This window comes from Phocoena sinus, chromosome 5, assembly GCF_008692025.1.
Source record: "Phocoena sinus isolate mPhoSin1 chromosome 5, mPhoSin1.pri, whole genome shotgun sequence".
NCBI lineage: Eukaryota > Metazoa > Chordata > Mammalia > Artiodactyla > Phocoenidae > Phocoena > Phocoena sinus.
In genome coordinates, this window is record NC_045767.1 from 88,729,767 (window position 1) to 88,744,305 (window position 14,539).

The following is a 14,539-nucleotide window of genomic DNA, read 5'->3' on the forward strand; positions in this document are numbered from 1 at the left end:
ACTTTAAAATGAAGACTGTAACAAGAGACAAAGAAGGACATTTAGTATGATAAAGGAATCAATCCAACAAGAAGATGTAACAATTGTAAATATGTATGCACCCAACATAGGAGCACCTAGATACATATAATGCAAATATCAACAAACATAGAGTGAAAAATTGACAGTAATATAATAATCGTAGGGGACTTTAACACCCCACTTACATCAATGGACAGATCCTCCACACAGAAAATCAATAAGGAAATACTGGTCTTAAATGACACTTAGACCAGATGAACTTAATAGCTATTTATAGAACATTCCATACAAAAACAGCAGAATACACACTTTTCAAGCGCACATGTAACATTCTCCAGGATAGATCACGTGCTAAGCCACAAAATAAGTCTCAATAAATTTAAGACAACTGAAATCTGAAAAAGAATCTCATCCCTTCCCAAGCGGTATCTTTTATCTGATCACAGTTCTAAGAAGCTTAGGCTAAAAGTACATCCATGACATTGATATTTTAAAAGTTTGTAATATATTCTAAGTGTCCATCCTTAAGATCCCCTAAGGGTTTCAAAAAACCAAACATGAGGCCTTCCCTGGTGGCGCAGTGGTTGAGAGTCCGCCGGTGCAGGCGACATGGGTTCGTGCCCTGGTCCGGGAGGATCCCACGTGCCGCGGAGCCGCTGGGCCAGTGAGCCATGGCCGCTGAGCCTGCGCGTCCGGAGCCTGTGCTCCGCAACGGGAGAGGCCGCAACAGTGAGAGGCCCGCATACCGCAAAAAAAAAAAAACAACCAAACATGAAAAACTAAAAACAAAATGCAAATAAAGTAGAAAAACACCTCTTGCTTTATTTTACAGGAAAATTAATAGTATTTGATTCTTACAGTGGCTTGGATTTCATCCCTTTAAAACAGTATAGGCAGATGCTCTGTGCATTTTCATAAAGGAGCAGCATGGTTAGGCTTGTGTTTTGAATCTTAGCGTCCCTAAATGTATGTAGCAGTTGAATCAGCCCTTTATGTCACTAAAGCTTATGTAGAGCTGTGATTATAATATTGATCCAAAAGCTAAAAGCATAAGAAACTAGGAACTTGGAGTATCATCCACTTTTAAAGAAAATGCCCATAAATAGCCTTGCCTGTAAATGTTAAAGGGCTCATATTTCAGTTGATTTTCTATATTCATTGCACTGCCACTTAATGACATAAAGCATAAACAGAACTGTTTTAAAAGTAAAGAGGCACAAAAACCCCAGTATACTTCAAGATTCCACAGCATGTCAATGTTTCTAATACCTGTAGGTAACATGGATAACTAGAAAGGAGAAATCTGGTGATTTAAACTAGACATTTTATACTTTGTTAACTTGGTGACTCCCTTGGCTTTTACTGCCCGTCCTCAAGAGTGATTTGTGTGGAGTCTGTTTTCTTTTCTTCTACCTACAATGGAATAAGTGTACATTCTTGTTAAATTCTTTACTGAAAAATTTCAGAACACCTGTGTGAAGGAACCTGACAAGAATACAATGATGCCTAGAAATTTCTGCATGCCAAAACAAGGTAAAAGGGCCAGTTAAGGAATCACTTTGCTATCCCGCAGAAATTAACACATTGTAAATCAACTATACTTCAGTCTAAAAAATAAAAAAGATCCAGTTAAGGTTGGGTATTAAAATCATATATCTGTAATGTTTTAGGTTTTCTCTTCAAGGTATTATACAGCTTGTAATTCCTAAAAGGCAAGTATGTTTTTTTATCAAGACTCTCGCCCTTACAGAGACTGAAAAGACCCAACAAAATTCCAAAATGCTAAAGACATGATGAAAGAGCTCCCCCCAGCAATTCTGTTTTTATTACTGTAAGTTATATGTTGCTTTACTAAAATGATAATACATAGCTAATAATAACTATTTTCCCCTATTCCAGAACAGGAATCCAGGCTCAGAGAACAAATAACTTATTCAAGTAGGCTGTAGCACTGGAATCAACAGGTCAGGGAAATGCCAGAAACTGAAAAACTACTAAGAAATTTTCTGACTCCTTGAAGTTAGCTTCTTGTGAACATCTCCTTTTAAAATATGTTTTGTTTAAAAGACTTGGTGAAAGATAGTATTAGATGTGTCACAGTAATTTCTTGTAATTTCAAGAGTTATTTCCAGAGAATAACAACAAAAAAAAGGTTTACTTTTCCTTTCAGAGAAGCATAACTTCCTCTACAGAGGGAAAGACAGACCAGAGAAAGAAGGAAAAGCAGGTGTTCAAAATGTTACACAACAGTGATTTTTAATTATGAGTCAACATGGATTCCATGCCAGCATTTTGCAACCCGAACACAAAGCTAATCACCTAGGAAATACGAGGGCACGTTCATAGAATCTAGAGTTAAGGAATAACGATAGTAACTGGAAATTGTCTCTATTATAGTAGGAAATGTTTACTTATGGGCATTACTGGATCAGTAATCGTCGATTCAAATATTCAAAATAAAGCAACAGGGGCCAATTACTAGTGAGACACAGGCACTATGAAAGTGAAAACTGTCGCCCTGTAACAGACGCCTGTCATATAAATTCTAAGCTGTTTGGTTTAAAACGTATTCATGCGCACGCGGAACCCCGGAAAACCAGGGAGTTAAAGTCAGAGCAAATACAAGATTTCTATACAGGGCACATGACAGAGAACAAAAGAGGTGGGGGAAGGAAGACACCCACCTCTGGTGTCTCACATAAAAAGCTCATAAATCAAAACCGTGAATGAACGGTTATAGTGTATGCAAGGCATAGGGTACAGTTTAATACGGGAGGGGTGGGGGGAGCAGGGTTCTTTTTAAAATTAGCTTTCGCCTTTTCAACCCAGATCTTTGTGCCTCCGTGCTACCGATGAAGCTGGGCGGTTGCACAGAAAAGCGCCTCTAGATATTTGGCCAGGTCTCCCACCGTTCAAGCACCGGGGGGTAAACACACCTGACCGCTTAGGAGGGCCGTGCCGGGGTCCGGTAAGGACCAGTTACTGGGCACCGTACCCTCCCCCAGGCTCGGGAGGGAGCTCAGCGCCGCCGGAGCCGAGCGGAAGGTGGGAAGTGGGAAGAGGAGGAGGCCGCCCCCTAGGGGAGCCGCGCCGCAGGCTGGGGGCCGGGGCGGGAGGGGCAGGCGGGAGGAGGCGGCCGGTAGGGAGGCCGCGCCGTCGGGCGGGGCCGTCCCTTCAGCTGGCTCGGACCCCGGCGGGGCGGGCAGTACACGGAACGGCAGAGCCCAGACGCCGGCCCGTAGCCAAGGAGAAAGGTGGCGGTGGCGCGGACGGGACGGGGCGGCGGCTCCGCGCCGTGACCCTCTGCTCCCCTTCCCAGGCCCGGGTGCGAGTCGGAGGCGGCGGCGAAGGAAGCAACGAGCATGGCTGAGACCTCGCCGCCGCCCACTGCCGGCGCGGAAAGTTGCAGCGAGGAGCCGGCGAGGGGCGGGAAGCAGCGGCTGGAGGAGCCGCGCCGCACTCCAGCCGGGGGCGCGGACCGAGAGGACGAGGCGGGGCCGCCGCTGGCCTCCCCCGCGGGGCAATCGGAGCCCGGCTCGCCGGTGGCTGCCCCCTTCTTCCTGCTCTACCCGGGCGATGGAGGCGCCGGCTTCGTAGCGCGCCCGCCGCCGCAGCAACAGCGCGCCTGGAGGACCCCGCCGTCGCCGGGCTCCCCGCTGCCCTTCCTGCTGCTGAACTACCCGAGCGGCGGCGGCGGCGGCGGCGGCGGCGGCGGCAAACACAGTGAGTAGCGGCCGGGAAGGGGGATGCCGGTGGGGAAGGGGGGCCTCGGCCGGGAAGGGCCAGTCTGGCTCCGCAGAGCTCCGCCTCCTGCTGGCTCCCCGAAGCTGAGCAGGGCCCCGAGCCAACGGGGAGACTGGGCGCTGGGGGCGGCTCTCAGGAAGCTCCCATCCGGGGGCGCAGGGGGGCGGCCGCGGTCCGGGCGCCGGACTGTTTACCTCCTAGTCTCCCAAGGCCGCAGGCTCCCGCCCGGCCTCCTCTCTCCTCCCGGGCCGGGCAGTCGTCCTCGCCAGCCTCCCACGTGCTCGCCGGGTCCCAGCCCCGGGTCTCCGGTGGGAGCCCTCCCTGAAGGAGTGGAGGAGGGGGCGGTGTCCGGAGACCCGGCAGCCCAGCTGTCCCGCCTTCTGCGGGCTCCCAGCGCCGCTGCGGCCGATAGGTGTGGCTGCTGCGCCGCCGCCGCCCGCGTGGCCTCGGTTGGACCACTAAATTTTTTACTAGCGTTCACTCCACACCCGTAAATATCACATATCCGTCCCCCACAATGGGAAGAGAAATCAGGAACTGTGCGCGAGATGACGAGAAGGGAAAGTGTGGCTTTAGGAGGGCACTTCCCAGGATAATATCGTTTGACAGGAAGAGGCCTCCACCTTTTAAAAGCCCTATCACCGGAGTCCTCTAAATGCAGCGCACCGCACTTTGTGCTGTATCAGTCAACAAATGTCTATTGCAACCTGCTGTGAGCGGGGCCCTAGAGTAGGCAATGTGTATAAAAGACTTGAAGAATATTAAGTCTGGTTTAAAAAGACAAGATCTTAGAGTATGAAAATGTGACTGAAGATACAAGGCATGATATAAATGCCTAATACTTTGCTGTAGGAGTTCTGAAAAGGGAAATTTGCCTAAGGTGAAGAGGGAATCAATCGATCAATCTGCCTCTTTCTGTCTCTCTCTGAGACACAGCTAGAGTTTTCTTGTTTAGCACGAAAGCAAACCTTTTAACTGTTCTGCACTGCCAAGAAACCCTGACTTTGCCTTTTCTGCCCCTGATCCGTCCCCTAGAAAAAGGTTAACATTAGTTGAATACTTTCTATGTGCATGTGCTGTGATTATCATAGTTAATCGTCACATCTCTGTAAGCCAGATGTGCCACTTTTTCAGGTGAGGAAGCTGAGGATCAATGTGATTAAGTGATTTGCCCTAAGTAACAGTGTGAGAGAAAGAATGAAGTTGACCCAGATTCTTTGCCTACTGAGCCCATGTTCTTTAAGTGAATAGCAGACTTCCAAAACTGTGATTGGATGGTTCCTCCCTAGATTAGGGTCCATTGGATTCAGCTGGAGGTAGTCCTTTGTTAGCTTCTCTTTATTACTTACCTAGAATGGGGGCCAACACTGACCATAGACCTGGAGTCTTAGTAAAGTCATAGTTTGTTGCGGTAATCTGCTAATTTCCAAAAGAGAGTGTCTAATAATGTCAGAAATGAGTCTTTTGATAAGCAGAGGAGGTTAAGATAAGAATATTCGCAACACTGCTTTTCATTTTCTAAGGCATCTGCTTTCTACTTTGTTCTTTAAGCACAGCCTCTCTTTTTCTTCCTAAGAATTTCTATTTTTGTGTAATCTGCTTATTAACCAGTCATTATAGGATGAAGAAGACCCTCCTCTCACTTCTTCATAACTCTGTGTAACAGTTGTGGTAGAAGTTGTGATATAGAAAATTTTTTCAACTGTTGGCCAGTATCAGTTATGGGAATTATCTGAATTTCAGGTGATTTATTTGATTCCTTCGTCATATTAAGGGTTGACTTTATTTATTTTTATGTATTGTCTGAAAATTGGGGCCTTAGCATGATCAAGATCAGCAATGGAGAACTTAAAGCTAAAGTTTCGTGATTGTGATCCCTTGGTCCTTACCTTACAACAGTAGCAGATGTATGGCATGATTTGTTAGCATATAAAGTTCTAATAGTTCGTCCTGGTCTTTAATTTCTGAAATAGTTTATTGGTGTGTAAGTACTCAGAAAATTTACTGGGAAAATACACGTGTCCCACTTACACTGTTTTTAAAGACCAGTCACTGAGGACAGTTCATATTGTCAAAGATCACTGATACTTATTTTATTCAACTATAAAATTGACTTAAAGTAGTTTTTGTTTTGTACTGTTTTTATTTTTACCTGTTATTTTTATATGTACTTTAGAACACACATACTTGCAAAAAGGAATTCTCTGGATATTAATAAAAATACTTCCTTGTTGCTGCTCTGTAGAGTCAGTGCAATATTGCTTTATATGATGTACCTGGATATCAGAACTCGGGTTGTCCTGATGACTCATTTGAGCAACCTGAGACCAACAGTTTTTCAAAGACTTCTCATTTCAGTTAGCAGGGCAGTACTTAGACTCAGCCTCAACAGCTAATGAACATTTGCCTCCTCAACACTGAATTTTTAACTCTCGCTGATGTACTTGCCAAAAGTGTATAATATATAATCATTTTGATAGACTGTTTATTAAGGCATTATTATCTCTTCATTTTAGAAGTCTTGACTGTACTCAGAGATTTTAAAATTAACCTTTACATTTGAGTTTAGAAGATTTGTTATAAATGACACCGATGAAGAACAGCAAAAATGTGTGCAGAGGAGGTAGCCTAAACCTTTCAGGGTTCATGACATGTAAGGTTTCAGTGTAAAATCTTGCAGGATATAATGTCCATGAAACATGCAGCGAGCTTAAATGCAATATGAAAGGTTTCTGATGTGCCTTGTTGGATTATGTCACTCTCTGACTCTGAGTGCTGGTAATCTGCTAAATTTGTATGCTCCTAGCTGTTAAATCTCAAATTTCTACCATGCCTTTATTTTTAAAGTAAAAATTACAAATAGCACATGGATCTGTTCTCAACTATTTAAATGTTTCATAATGCAAAAGTACATTGAGCACAAAGTGACTTTCCTCTTTGTGGGCCCCCAAACCCTCCTCTCCCCCACCCCCCATCACCACCACAATTTATTATCAGAGACTACCACTTTTGAGTTTGGTGAGTTTTCTTCCAGAACTTTTGCGTGCATTCACAGAGATGTATGTGTTCATATTTCGTGGGGCCATTTCTCCCTTGGTGTATGACCGTCCATTCCAATTTCTCATCAACTCTCTAAGAAGGAGCTACTTGCATGCCATGGTCCAATACTTTTGAAACCAAGTCCCCCTAAAACTGAGTTCTGCCAAGTTTATGATTAACCTCTCTATTCAAAACTCTATTTCCGGGCTTCCCTGGTGGCGCAGTGGTTAAGAATTTGCCTGCCAATGCAAGGGACACGGGTTCAAGCCCTGGCCCAGGAAGGTCCCACTTGCTGTGGAGCAACTGAGCCTGTGCACCACAGCTACTGAGACTGAACTCTAGAGCCTGCAAGCCACAACTGCTGAGCCCACGTGCCACAACTACTGAAGCCTGCCCGCCTAGAGCCCGTGCTCCACAACAAGAGAAGCCACGACAATGAGAAGCCCCGCACACCGCAACGAAGAGTAGCACCCGCTCACCGCAACTAGAGAAAGCCCGCGCACAGCAACGAAGACCCGACGTAGCCAAAATAAATAAATTTATATTAAAAAAAACAACAACTCTATTTCCTTTCTTGTCCCATACCTGTTCCCCTCAGGATTGAGGAGTATCAAAGTAAAGGGGGCATTGAAACCAAGCAGGACCCTGTGGGACTTTCCCAAGTACAAAAGTCCCATTTCTTGTTTGTAGAAAAAAAGGCTTTAGACTCCTAGGCCTTCCCTGCCTTCCAAAGAGCAGATACAAGCAGTCAGTGAAGAGGACAGTAGTGTCACAGGACTCCTGGTTTCTCCTGAGGGGATATAGATAACAATCTGATGCATATCTTTTTTAATGAATATTTAGATTTATGAATCAGCAGATTACTTCAGTTCTTTGTGATTTTTTATTTTTATTTTTGCTGTGTTGAGTCTTCGTTTCTGTGCAATGGCTTTCTCTAGTTGTGGCAAGTAGGGGCCACTCTTCATTGCGGTGTGTGGGCCTCTCACTATCGTGGCCTCTCCTGTTGTGGAGCACAGGCTCCAGACGCGCAGGCTCAGTAGTTGTGGCCCACGGGCCCAGTTGCTCTGCAGCATGTGGGATCCTCCCAGACCAGGGCTTGAACCTGTGTCCCCTGCACTAGCAGGCAGATTCTCAACCACTGCGCCACCAGGGAAGCCCCTGATGCATATCTTTGAGTTGCTCTGTAGAGACTAAGACCCCCATCCAGGTGGACGATGGCCACTACATGCTGACCACAAGCAAGGTAGACCCCAGACTGGTTGGAACCAGAAGTTTGAGATTCCTGAAACATCAGCCTGTTACCTCACCACCAACCAATCAGAAAAAGGTCCATGAGCTGATCACGCATCCTACGACCCTCTCCTCTAAAACTGTCTTTAAAAACCCTTGCCTGAAAGCCATCCGGGAGTTCGGGTCTTTTGAGCATGAGCTGCCCATTCTACTTGCTTGGCGCCCTGCAAATACACCCTTACTTTGCCGCAAACACCTGCTATCAGAGTTTGGCTTTCTGTGCCAAGGGCACACCAGCCCTTGCTCAGTAACACCTAATGCCTTCCTTTTCCATCCTAACTTTAGAAGTCGTCTTGTGAGTGGACAGAATGGACAAGAGATGGCTTCTCCTTGGTGTTGGAGGGAAGAGGCACCCCTGCCATTTGCACGGTTATCAGCTTCTATTGACAGTTCTTTTCCTCTTTCAACTCTCAGAGCTACCACAAACATTTATATTTAAAGCAATGCCATACAAATAGCCCACATCTCTGCCCTTGTCTTTTCTCTCCCAAATACAGCAGTGTACGAAAAAAGAGTCCACTCACAAAGTAGCAGCTTTCTTTCTGTATTTGTATGTGCTATTTTGAGATAGGAGAGCTAGGAAAGGAATAGAAAGAAGGGGGAAACAGGCCTTGGGAAGGACTGGAAGCATTACAGTGACTACCCACGTCAAAGTTGAGTATACTTAACAGTGAATGCCTTGGTTGAGCCCTGGAAAGTGCAGAGAATGAGGCTTCTAGAAGCATTCACTGTTTCTCATGGATGCTCTTTAAGAGTCCATGATGTGGGGAATGAGTGTTCTCATTTACATATGAACCCAGGAATGTGTATTTAAGAGGAGAAAATCAATTTTAGGTTCACAGTTTCATACACACACCTACAATAGAAAGATATGTATGTATTATATAGGTATATGTGCATATATACATTATTTGTGTGTGTATGTATGTATTTATTCATTGACTTTATTCTCCATGGGTATTTCTATTATTATGTCTCTCTCTTTCTTCTTTTTTCATTGTCTAATAGTACTCTAGAAAACATTATACCTGATTAGGAGTTGAATACACATTAATCAGTTCATCTGCTGTATGCTTTTTAAACTTTGAAAAGACAAAAGTCACTTTTTTTGGATTTGTAAATGTAGAGGCATCTGCTCAAAATTGGGAGGTGTGCAGGGGAAGGGTTGAACCATCAGAACCAAAAAGTTTTGAGCATTCACCTCACATGAGTAGGTTTTAGCTTGATGTGTGACTTTTTAGAAGACAGCATTTTGTTATAATTAATGTAGAGCAGTGCCTTCATTTACAGTATTGTGATTCACAAATCTGTCAGCCATCAGCTCTTTTCCAGCTGTGTTCAGAATGCAAAGAGCCACTTTCTGATTCATTAAATGCTGTTTTGTCAAGTAGCAGAAGTAAAGGCCCATAAGAAAAGGGGGGAAACCCTCAGAAACGTAGCATCTTCGGTGTGTAATTGTAGATTAGTGACTACCAGAGACCTGTAGTTTAGCCCTTAAGAGTATCTAAATGCAGGTGGGTCCTTTTCCACACACAGCTGAAATAACCTGGGATCTTGAGCATCCTGGGAGCTGGGTCATACCCCCATTTCCCACCTCATGACTAAGCTTGCTGTCTGCTGCTTGCCTTCCTGATTTTGCTTTTATCACCACTGCTGCCTAAACTGTCAACAGTTTGTCTTCCCAGCCAATTGCTCCCCTTCTCTTCTGCCTGCTTTCTTTTGTTTTACTTACTCTTCTGGCCTGGCATTATCAAAAAGTCCTGTTATGGTTCTTACTGACAAAGCAACAGTTTCAGAATATTAGATGTAATTTTTGAGTCTTTGTTTTGGCTGCTCTGCTATTGATAATCATGGGTTCATTCTTTCAGAGTTTTCTTTTTTCTTAGTTCTCATCTTAGCTTCATTCTGGATACTAGAGGATCCTAAAAGGTTCTTCATTAGATAACAGAAATTTTACTGTAGTTCTGTAACCCAAACAATTATGAATAAAGAATGTGACTAGTAAGATAGTAATGGTACTTAGTGGCTACATTTATAGAATATTTTTATGTTCTAGGCAGGGAGGCACAAACTTCACATGTATCAGTACTTATCAGTTTGGGGGGTTATATTTATAAGAGGTATTTCTTAGAATTTCCATTAGATGGAAGAGCTAGTGCATAAAGCTACTCACTTAACAATGAAAGCTGAAAAGAAAAAAATGGGGAGGAGTAGTTCACATAGAATTCATATAGGTAGGTGCAACATACGTTTTTCATCAGAGTATTTGATTCAGTCTTTTAGTGATATCTAAGCTATTATGAAATAAATTCTGATAGAGTAACCTTGGATTTAGAAGATTATTCTGGAGATGTAGATTCTTTGGTTTTAGGAAAAGTCTTATCTCAAACTTTAGCACACATCAGAGTCACCTGGAGGTCTTGTTAACACAGATTTCTGGCCCTGTCCCCAGAAGTGTTTTTTGTTTGTTTGGTTTTTGTTTTTATTGATATATAATTGACGTATTTTAAAAATTATTTTATATTGGAGTATAGTTGATTAACAATGTTGTATTAGTTTCAGGTGAACAGCAAAATGATTCAGTTATACATATACATGTATCTATTCTTTTTCGAATTCTTTTCCTATTTAGGTTATTACAGAATATTGAGCAGAGTTCCCTGTGGTATACAGTAGGTCCCTGTAGGCTATCCATTTTAAATATAGCAGTGTGTACATGTCAAACCCAAACTCCCTAACTATCCTTTCCCCTCAACCTTCCCCCCCGTAACCATAATTGACATATTGTGTTAGTTTCAGGTATACAACATAATAATTCAATATTTGTATATATTGCTTTTTTTTAACTGAAGGACAGAGAATGAATTCATATTCCTCAACAGTCTGAGTATCCAAAGCTCATGTTGTTAATCACCGTATACTCCCTCACCAAGGCCTTAAAGGACCCAGTTTGGGTAGAAGACAGTAAAAAAGTTCCTGGGTGGGAGAGACAGCAGAGGAAAGGTGGCAAAGAAAGCAACTTTTCAGACTGAAAGAATAGTATTGGCTTCAAAACGTGTTCACCTGACTGTATTTTGTCTCTCATCTTTTCCCTTTTTTGTTTGACTTTTAACAGAAACCTATGTGTTAAACAGGTAAAATTTTATCAAGAAGCTGAGAACATATTTTTCTAGTGTATGTTATAGGTAGTAGAAAGTCTAGGTGGATGATGATGAGAGTTTAGCCAAATTAACTGGATGAAATAATGATAATTCCTTGTTGGCTAATATTTTTGAAAATTCCTTAAATAATGAAACAAGTTGCATAAAAGATATGCTGCTTCTCTATCATTACACAATAAGTAACCTGTAGCCATCATAAATAAAAGTAGAATCCCATTTTAATGAACTTTGCAGAACATCACAACTTATATTTCTACACAAACCTTATTAACATTATAATGTCTTCCTACTGTGTGAAGTGGCTCAAGTATGAGCTTTAAATTTTATTTTGGGAAGTTAGTAGTATACCATAAGCATAAAAAATTGGTTTGAAATTACGCTTTTAGAGTTACAAAGGCAGTGGTACTTGAGAGGGTACCTATCAATACTGTCATGCCCTCTACTGTAGCTATGTTTGAGTAATTGTGAAAAGTTCATAGTCTTCCTAAAACATAACAGATCAGGAATCAAGGGCTGCTGGGCCAAGATGATATTCCTCTTTGCACAACCCATCTTAGTGAGTGTCTGGTTCTAGACTTGCTCCATACGGAATGGACATGACACTCAGCATGTGTCAGAGGGAGTGTCATGGATGGTGGGGCAGAGGCGGGAAAGTCTGAAACCTCATGATCCATAAGGAAAGGAGAGATTAGCAGACTGTGACAGCAAAAGGCATGTAGAAAGCGGGAGAAATTGTTTCAACATATTGCCTTTAAGAATACGGTTTTTCTCTCTAATTTTAGAATCTGTTTATGGACTGTCCACAGACATTTATCTGCTTCCTCTGCCTTTTTTATGAACTTAGGAAATCTGGTCACCTGTTACAAAGGCTTGGTAAAATTCTGACCCCTCTCTCCTCTTCCTTTCTCAAGTCCCAAGTGATGCCCCAGCATACCCTTTACTCAGATCGCCTTTTTTACTTTCCTCTACCTTAGTCCCTTGAACATTCATCCTTACTGACTTTCATTTCATGTGATTGATAGGGTTTTTGGGTTTTTTGGGTTTTGGGGTTGTTTCCCAGTACTCTCGAAAGCAGAATCACATATTAAAATGATGATAATGGCTGCCATTTACTGACTGCTTACTTTGTGTGAAGTGCCATGTTGAGCATTTTACTTTCATTACTTCATCTAACTCTGAAGTAGTTAATATGAGTATCGCCATTTTGTCAGTGAAGAAATAGGCGCAGAAACAAGCACTCAGCTTCTAAGTGATGGACCTAGGATTGACTGTGGGCATTCTGGCTTGAGTCCACATGCTCTCAGCCTCCTTCACCACCTCCCATAACTGGAATCACATCCTAAACTGGAGGCTCCTCTTTAGGCAGCAGTAGCCCTCTAGTTCCTTGTTCTACCTGATAAAGCCCTATTTGCTAAAAATGAATTAATGTGAAATTCACAAGCCACCAGTGTGACAGAGAAAATAGTTAGGTATGTAAGCAACACTGAATAGCCATGTGTGTGACAGGGATTTAGAAATTTCTTAAACACCTATAATTTTCTGTTTCTTGTCTATTGCCTTGTTCTTTCTTCATATCCATAGTGGCTAGACATAATAGGTGCTTTATACATATTATCATTGAATCTGTTGTGTATAAATGAATAAAGCCTGTGTTAGAATGACATGTTTGTTGGGGCATAAATATAGCTTGATTTTCTAGAACTTGGGGATTTTCATGGTTGAAGTGAAACAGGAGGGTGGAAATATATCATTGCAAGAATATAGGGTGCTTTAGAGTTACATATCTATACCAACAAGTATCTATGGAGTATCTGGTATTTGGTAGGTATTATTTTAAGCAAGTATGTAATGGTGTGTAAAACAGGCAGAGTTCTTCTCATGGAGCCTGTGATCTTTGTGAAGCTAGTTATTTAGTTCCATGTTTATAGCTGAATAAATTGAGACAAGAGGAGGACAAGTTTCCCAAGATTGTCTACTAAGTAGTTGGTAGCTTTACATCTGTAAATTATTACCTACTGCCACGTAGCCATGAGATCCATTTTAGTTATTAAGGTAGGAGTTATTTTCAGTCTTATGCTGGTTAATTTTACAAGAAAAATATTATGCAATGTAATAGTCCTGGTGGTGTTTTTAGCAACCATAACTCAGCTTCTCAGGTATACTCATAGTATATATTATCTTCCTTGGAATATCTACAAAGTAATACTGAGCCTGCCAAGTATATAAACCTAAACTTGTAGCAATCTCAACATTAGAGGAGGACATAATAGATCTTTGTGTGGGGGAGGGAAGGAAGTGAAAGGGAGGACTGGAGCATGTGACAAAGTCATGATCTTTCAATTGAATAATCTTATAATTTAGCAGAAACATCTGGGCTTTCCCAGATGGCATCATGATGGTAATTCATCAAGGGAACCCTTTTGTGCTAACAGCAACTAGTGAACTTGGGGGGAGGGGATGAGACTTTTCTTCTTAAATTGTAAAACCGTGACCCAGGAAGCCTTGGGGAACAGAACTTGTGAGCTTTACAAACTGATGTAGTTGCACAAGTTGACAAATTTTAAGAAGCACTGTTGTGTGCAGAATAGGAACTAAGTAATAGGAGGAGTCAGCTAACTGTAAAAGAAGTAAATGAAGTGGTCTCTTACCCTCAAACCTGTTGAAGAAGAATTGGCATACCTACCAGAAATCTATTTCTGAAAAGTATCTAAATAATATCATTTAAAATGAAAAAATTAGAAATAACTCAAATGCTCACCAGCATGAAAATAGATCAAAAATTGTTTATACATACAATGGACTATTACCTTGTAACACAGCAGCCCAAAGGGTAAAGTACAAGCTACACACTACAATATGGATAAATCTTAGAAAATGCAGTTTTGGGTGAAAGGCTTAGGTTATATACAGTATCAAACCCTTTTCGCTACAGTTAAAGAAAAAAACAAGCTAAAATATTATTTAGGCATCCATGTATTTGTAATATTTCTAAAATAAGACAGTGATTTACACAAAATTCAGAAGTAGCTGCCTCAAAAGGGGAGGCAGGAATTCAGAACAGAGAAGGAGCATGTAAATGAAAGACACTGATCTGTTTCTCCAGTTGGGCAATGGTTTCATGGGTATTGGTGATTTTTTTTTTAAGAATTAAAATTAGGCATCGAAGTTTGTTATTTAAAGAAGTTCTGAAATGAGTCATTTTAGAAAATAGTTCCTCCCCACTTCATTTATCTTTTAACACTTCTGGATGTATCAGGTGTTCTTAATATGTCCACCCGGATAAG

The 14,539-nt window shown here is 42.1% G+C and overlaps 1 protein-coding gene across 3 annotated transcripts in view; it reads left to right on the top strand.

Moving 5' to 3' along the window:
* Nucleotides 1-3,151: 3,151 nt before the first annotated feature.
* Nucleotides 3,152-14,539, top strand: part of RUFY3 (RUN and FYVE domain containing 3) — an 84,332-nt gene continuing 72,944 nt past the window's right edge. For all 3 annotated transcript variants that reach the window (XM_032632032.1, XM_032632033.1, XM_032632035.1), the window contains exon 1: nt 3,152-3,744. In XM_032632032.1, the coding sequence (XP_032487923.1) occupies nt 3,384-3,744 (361 nt within the window). In that variant the 5' untranslated portion in view covers nt 3,152-3,383. The remainder of the gene's footprint in view (nt 3,745-14,539) is intronic.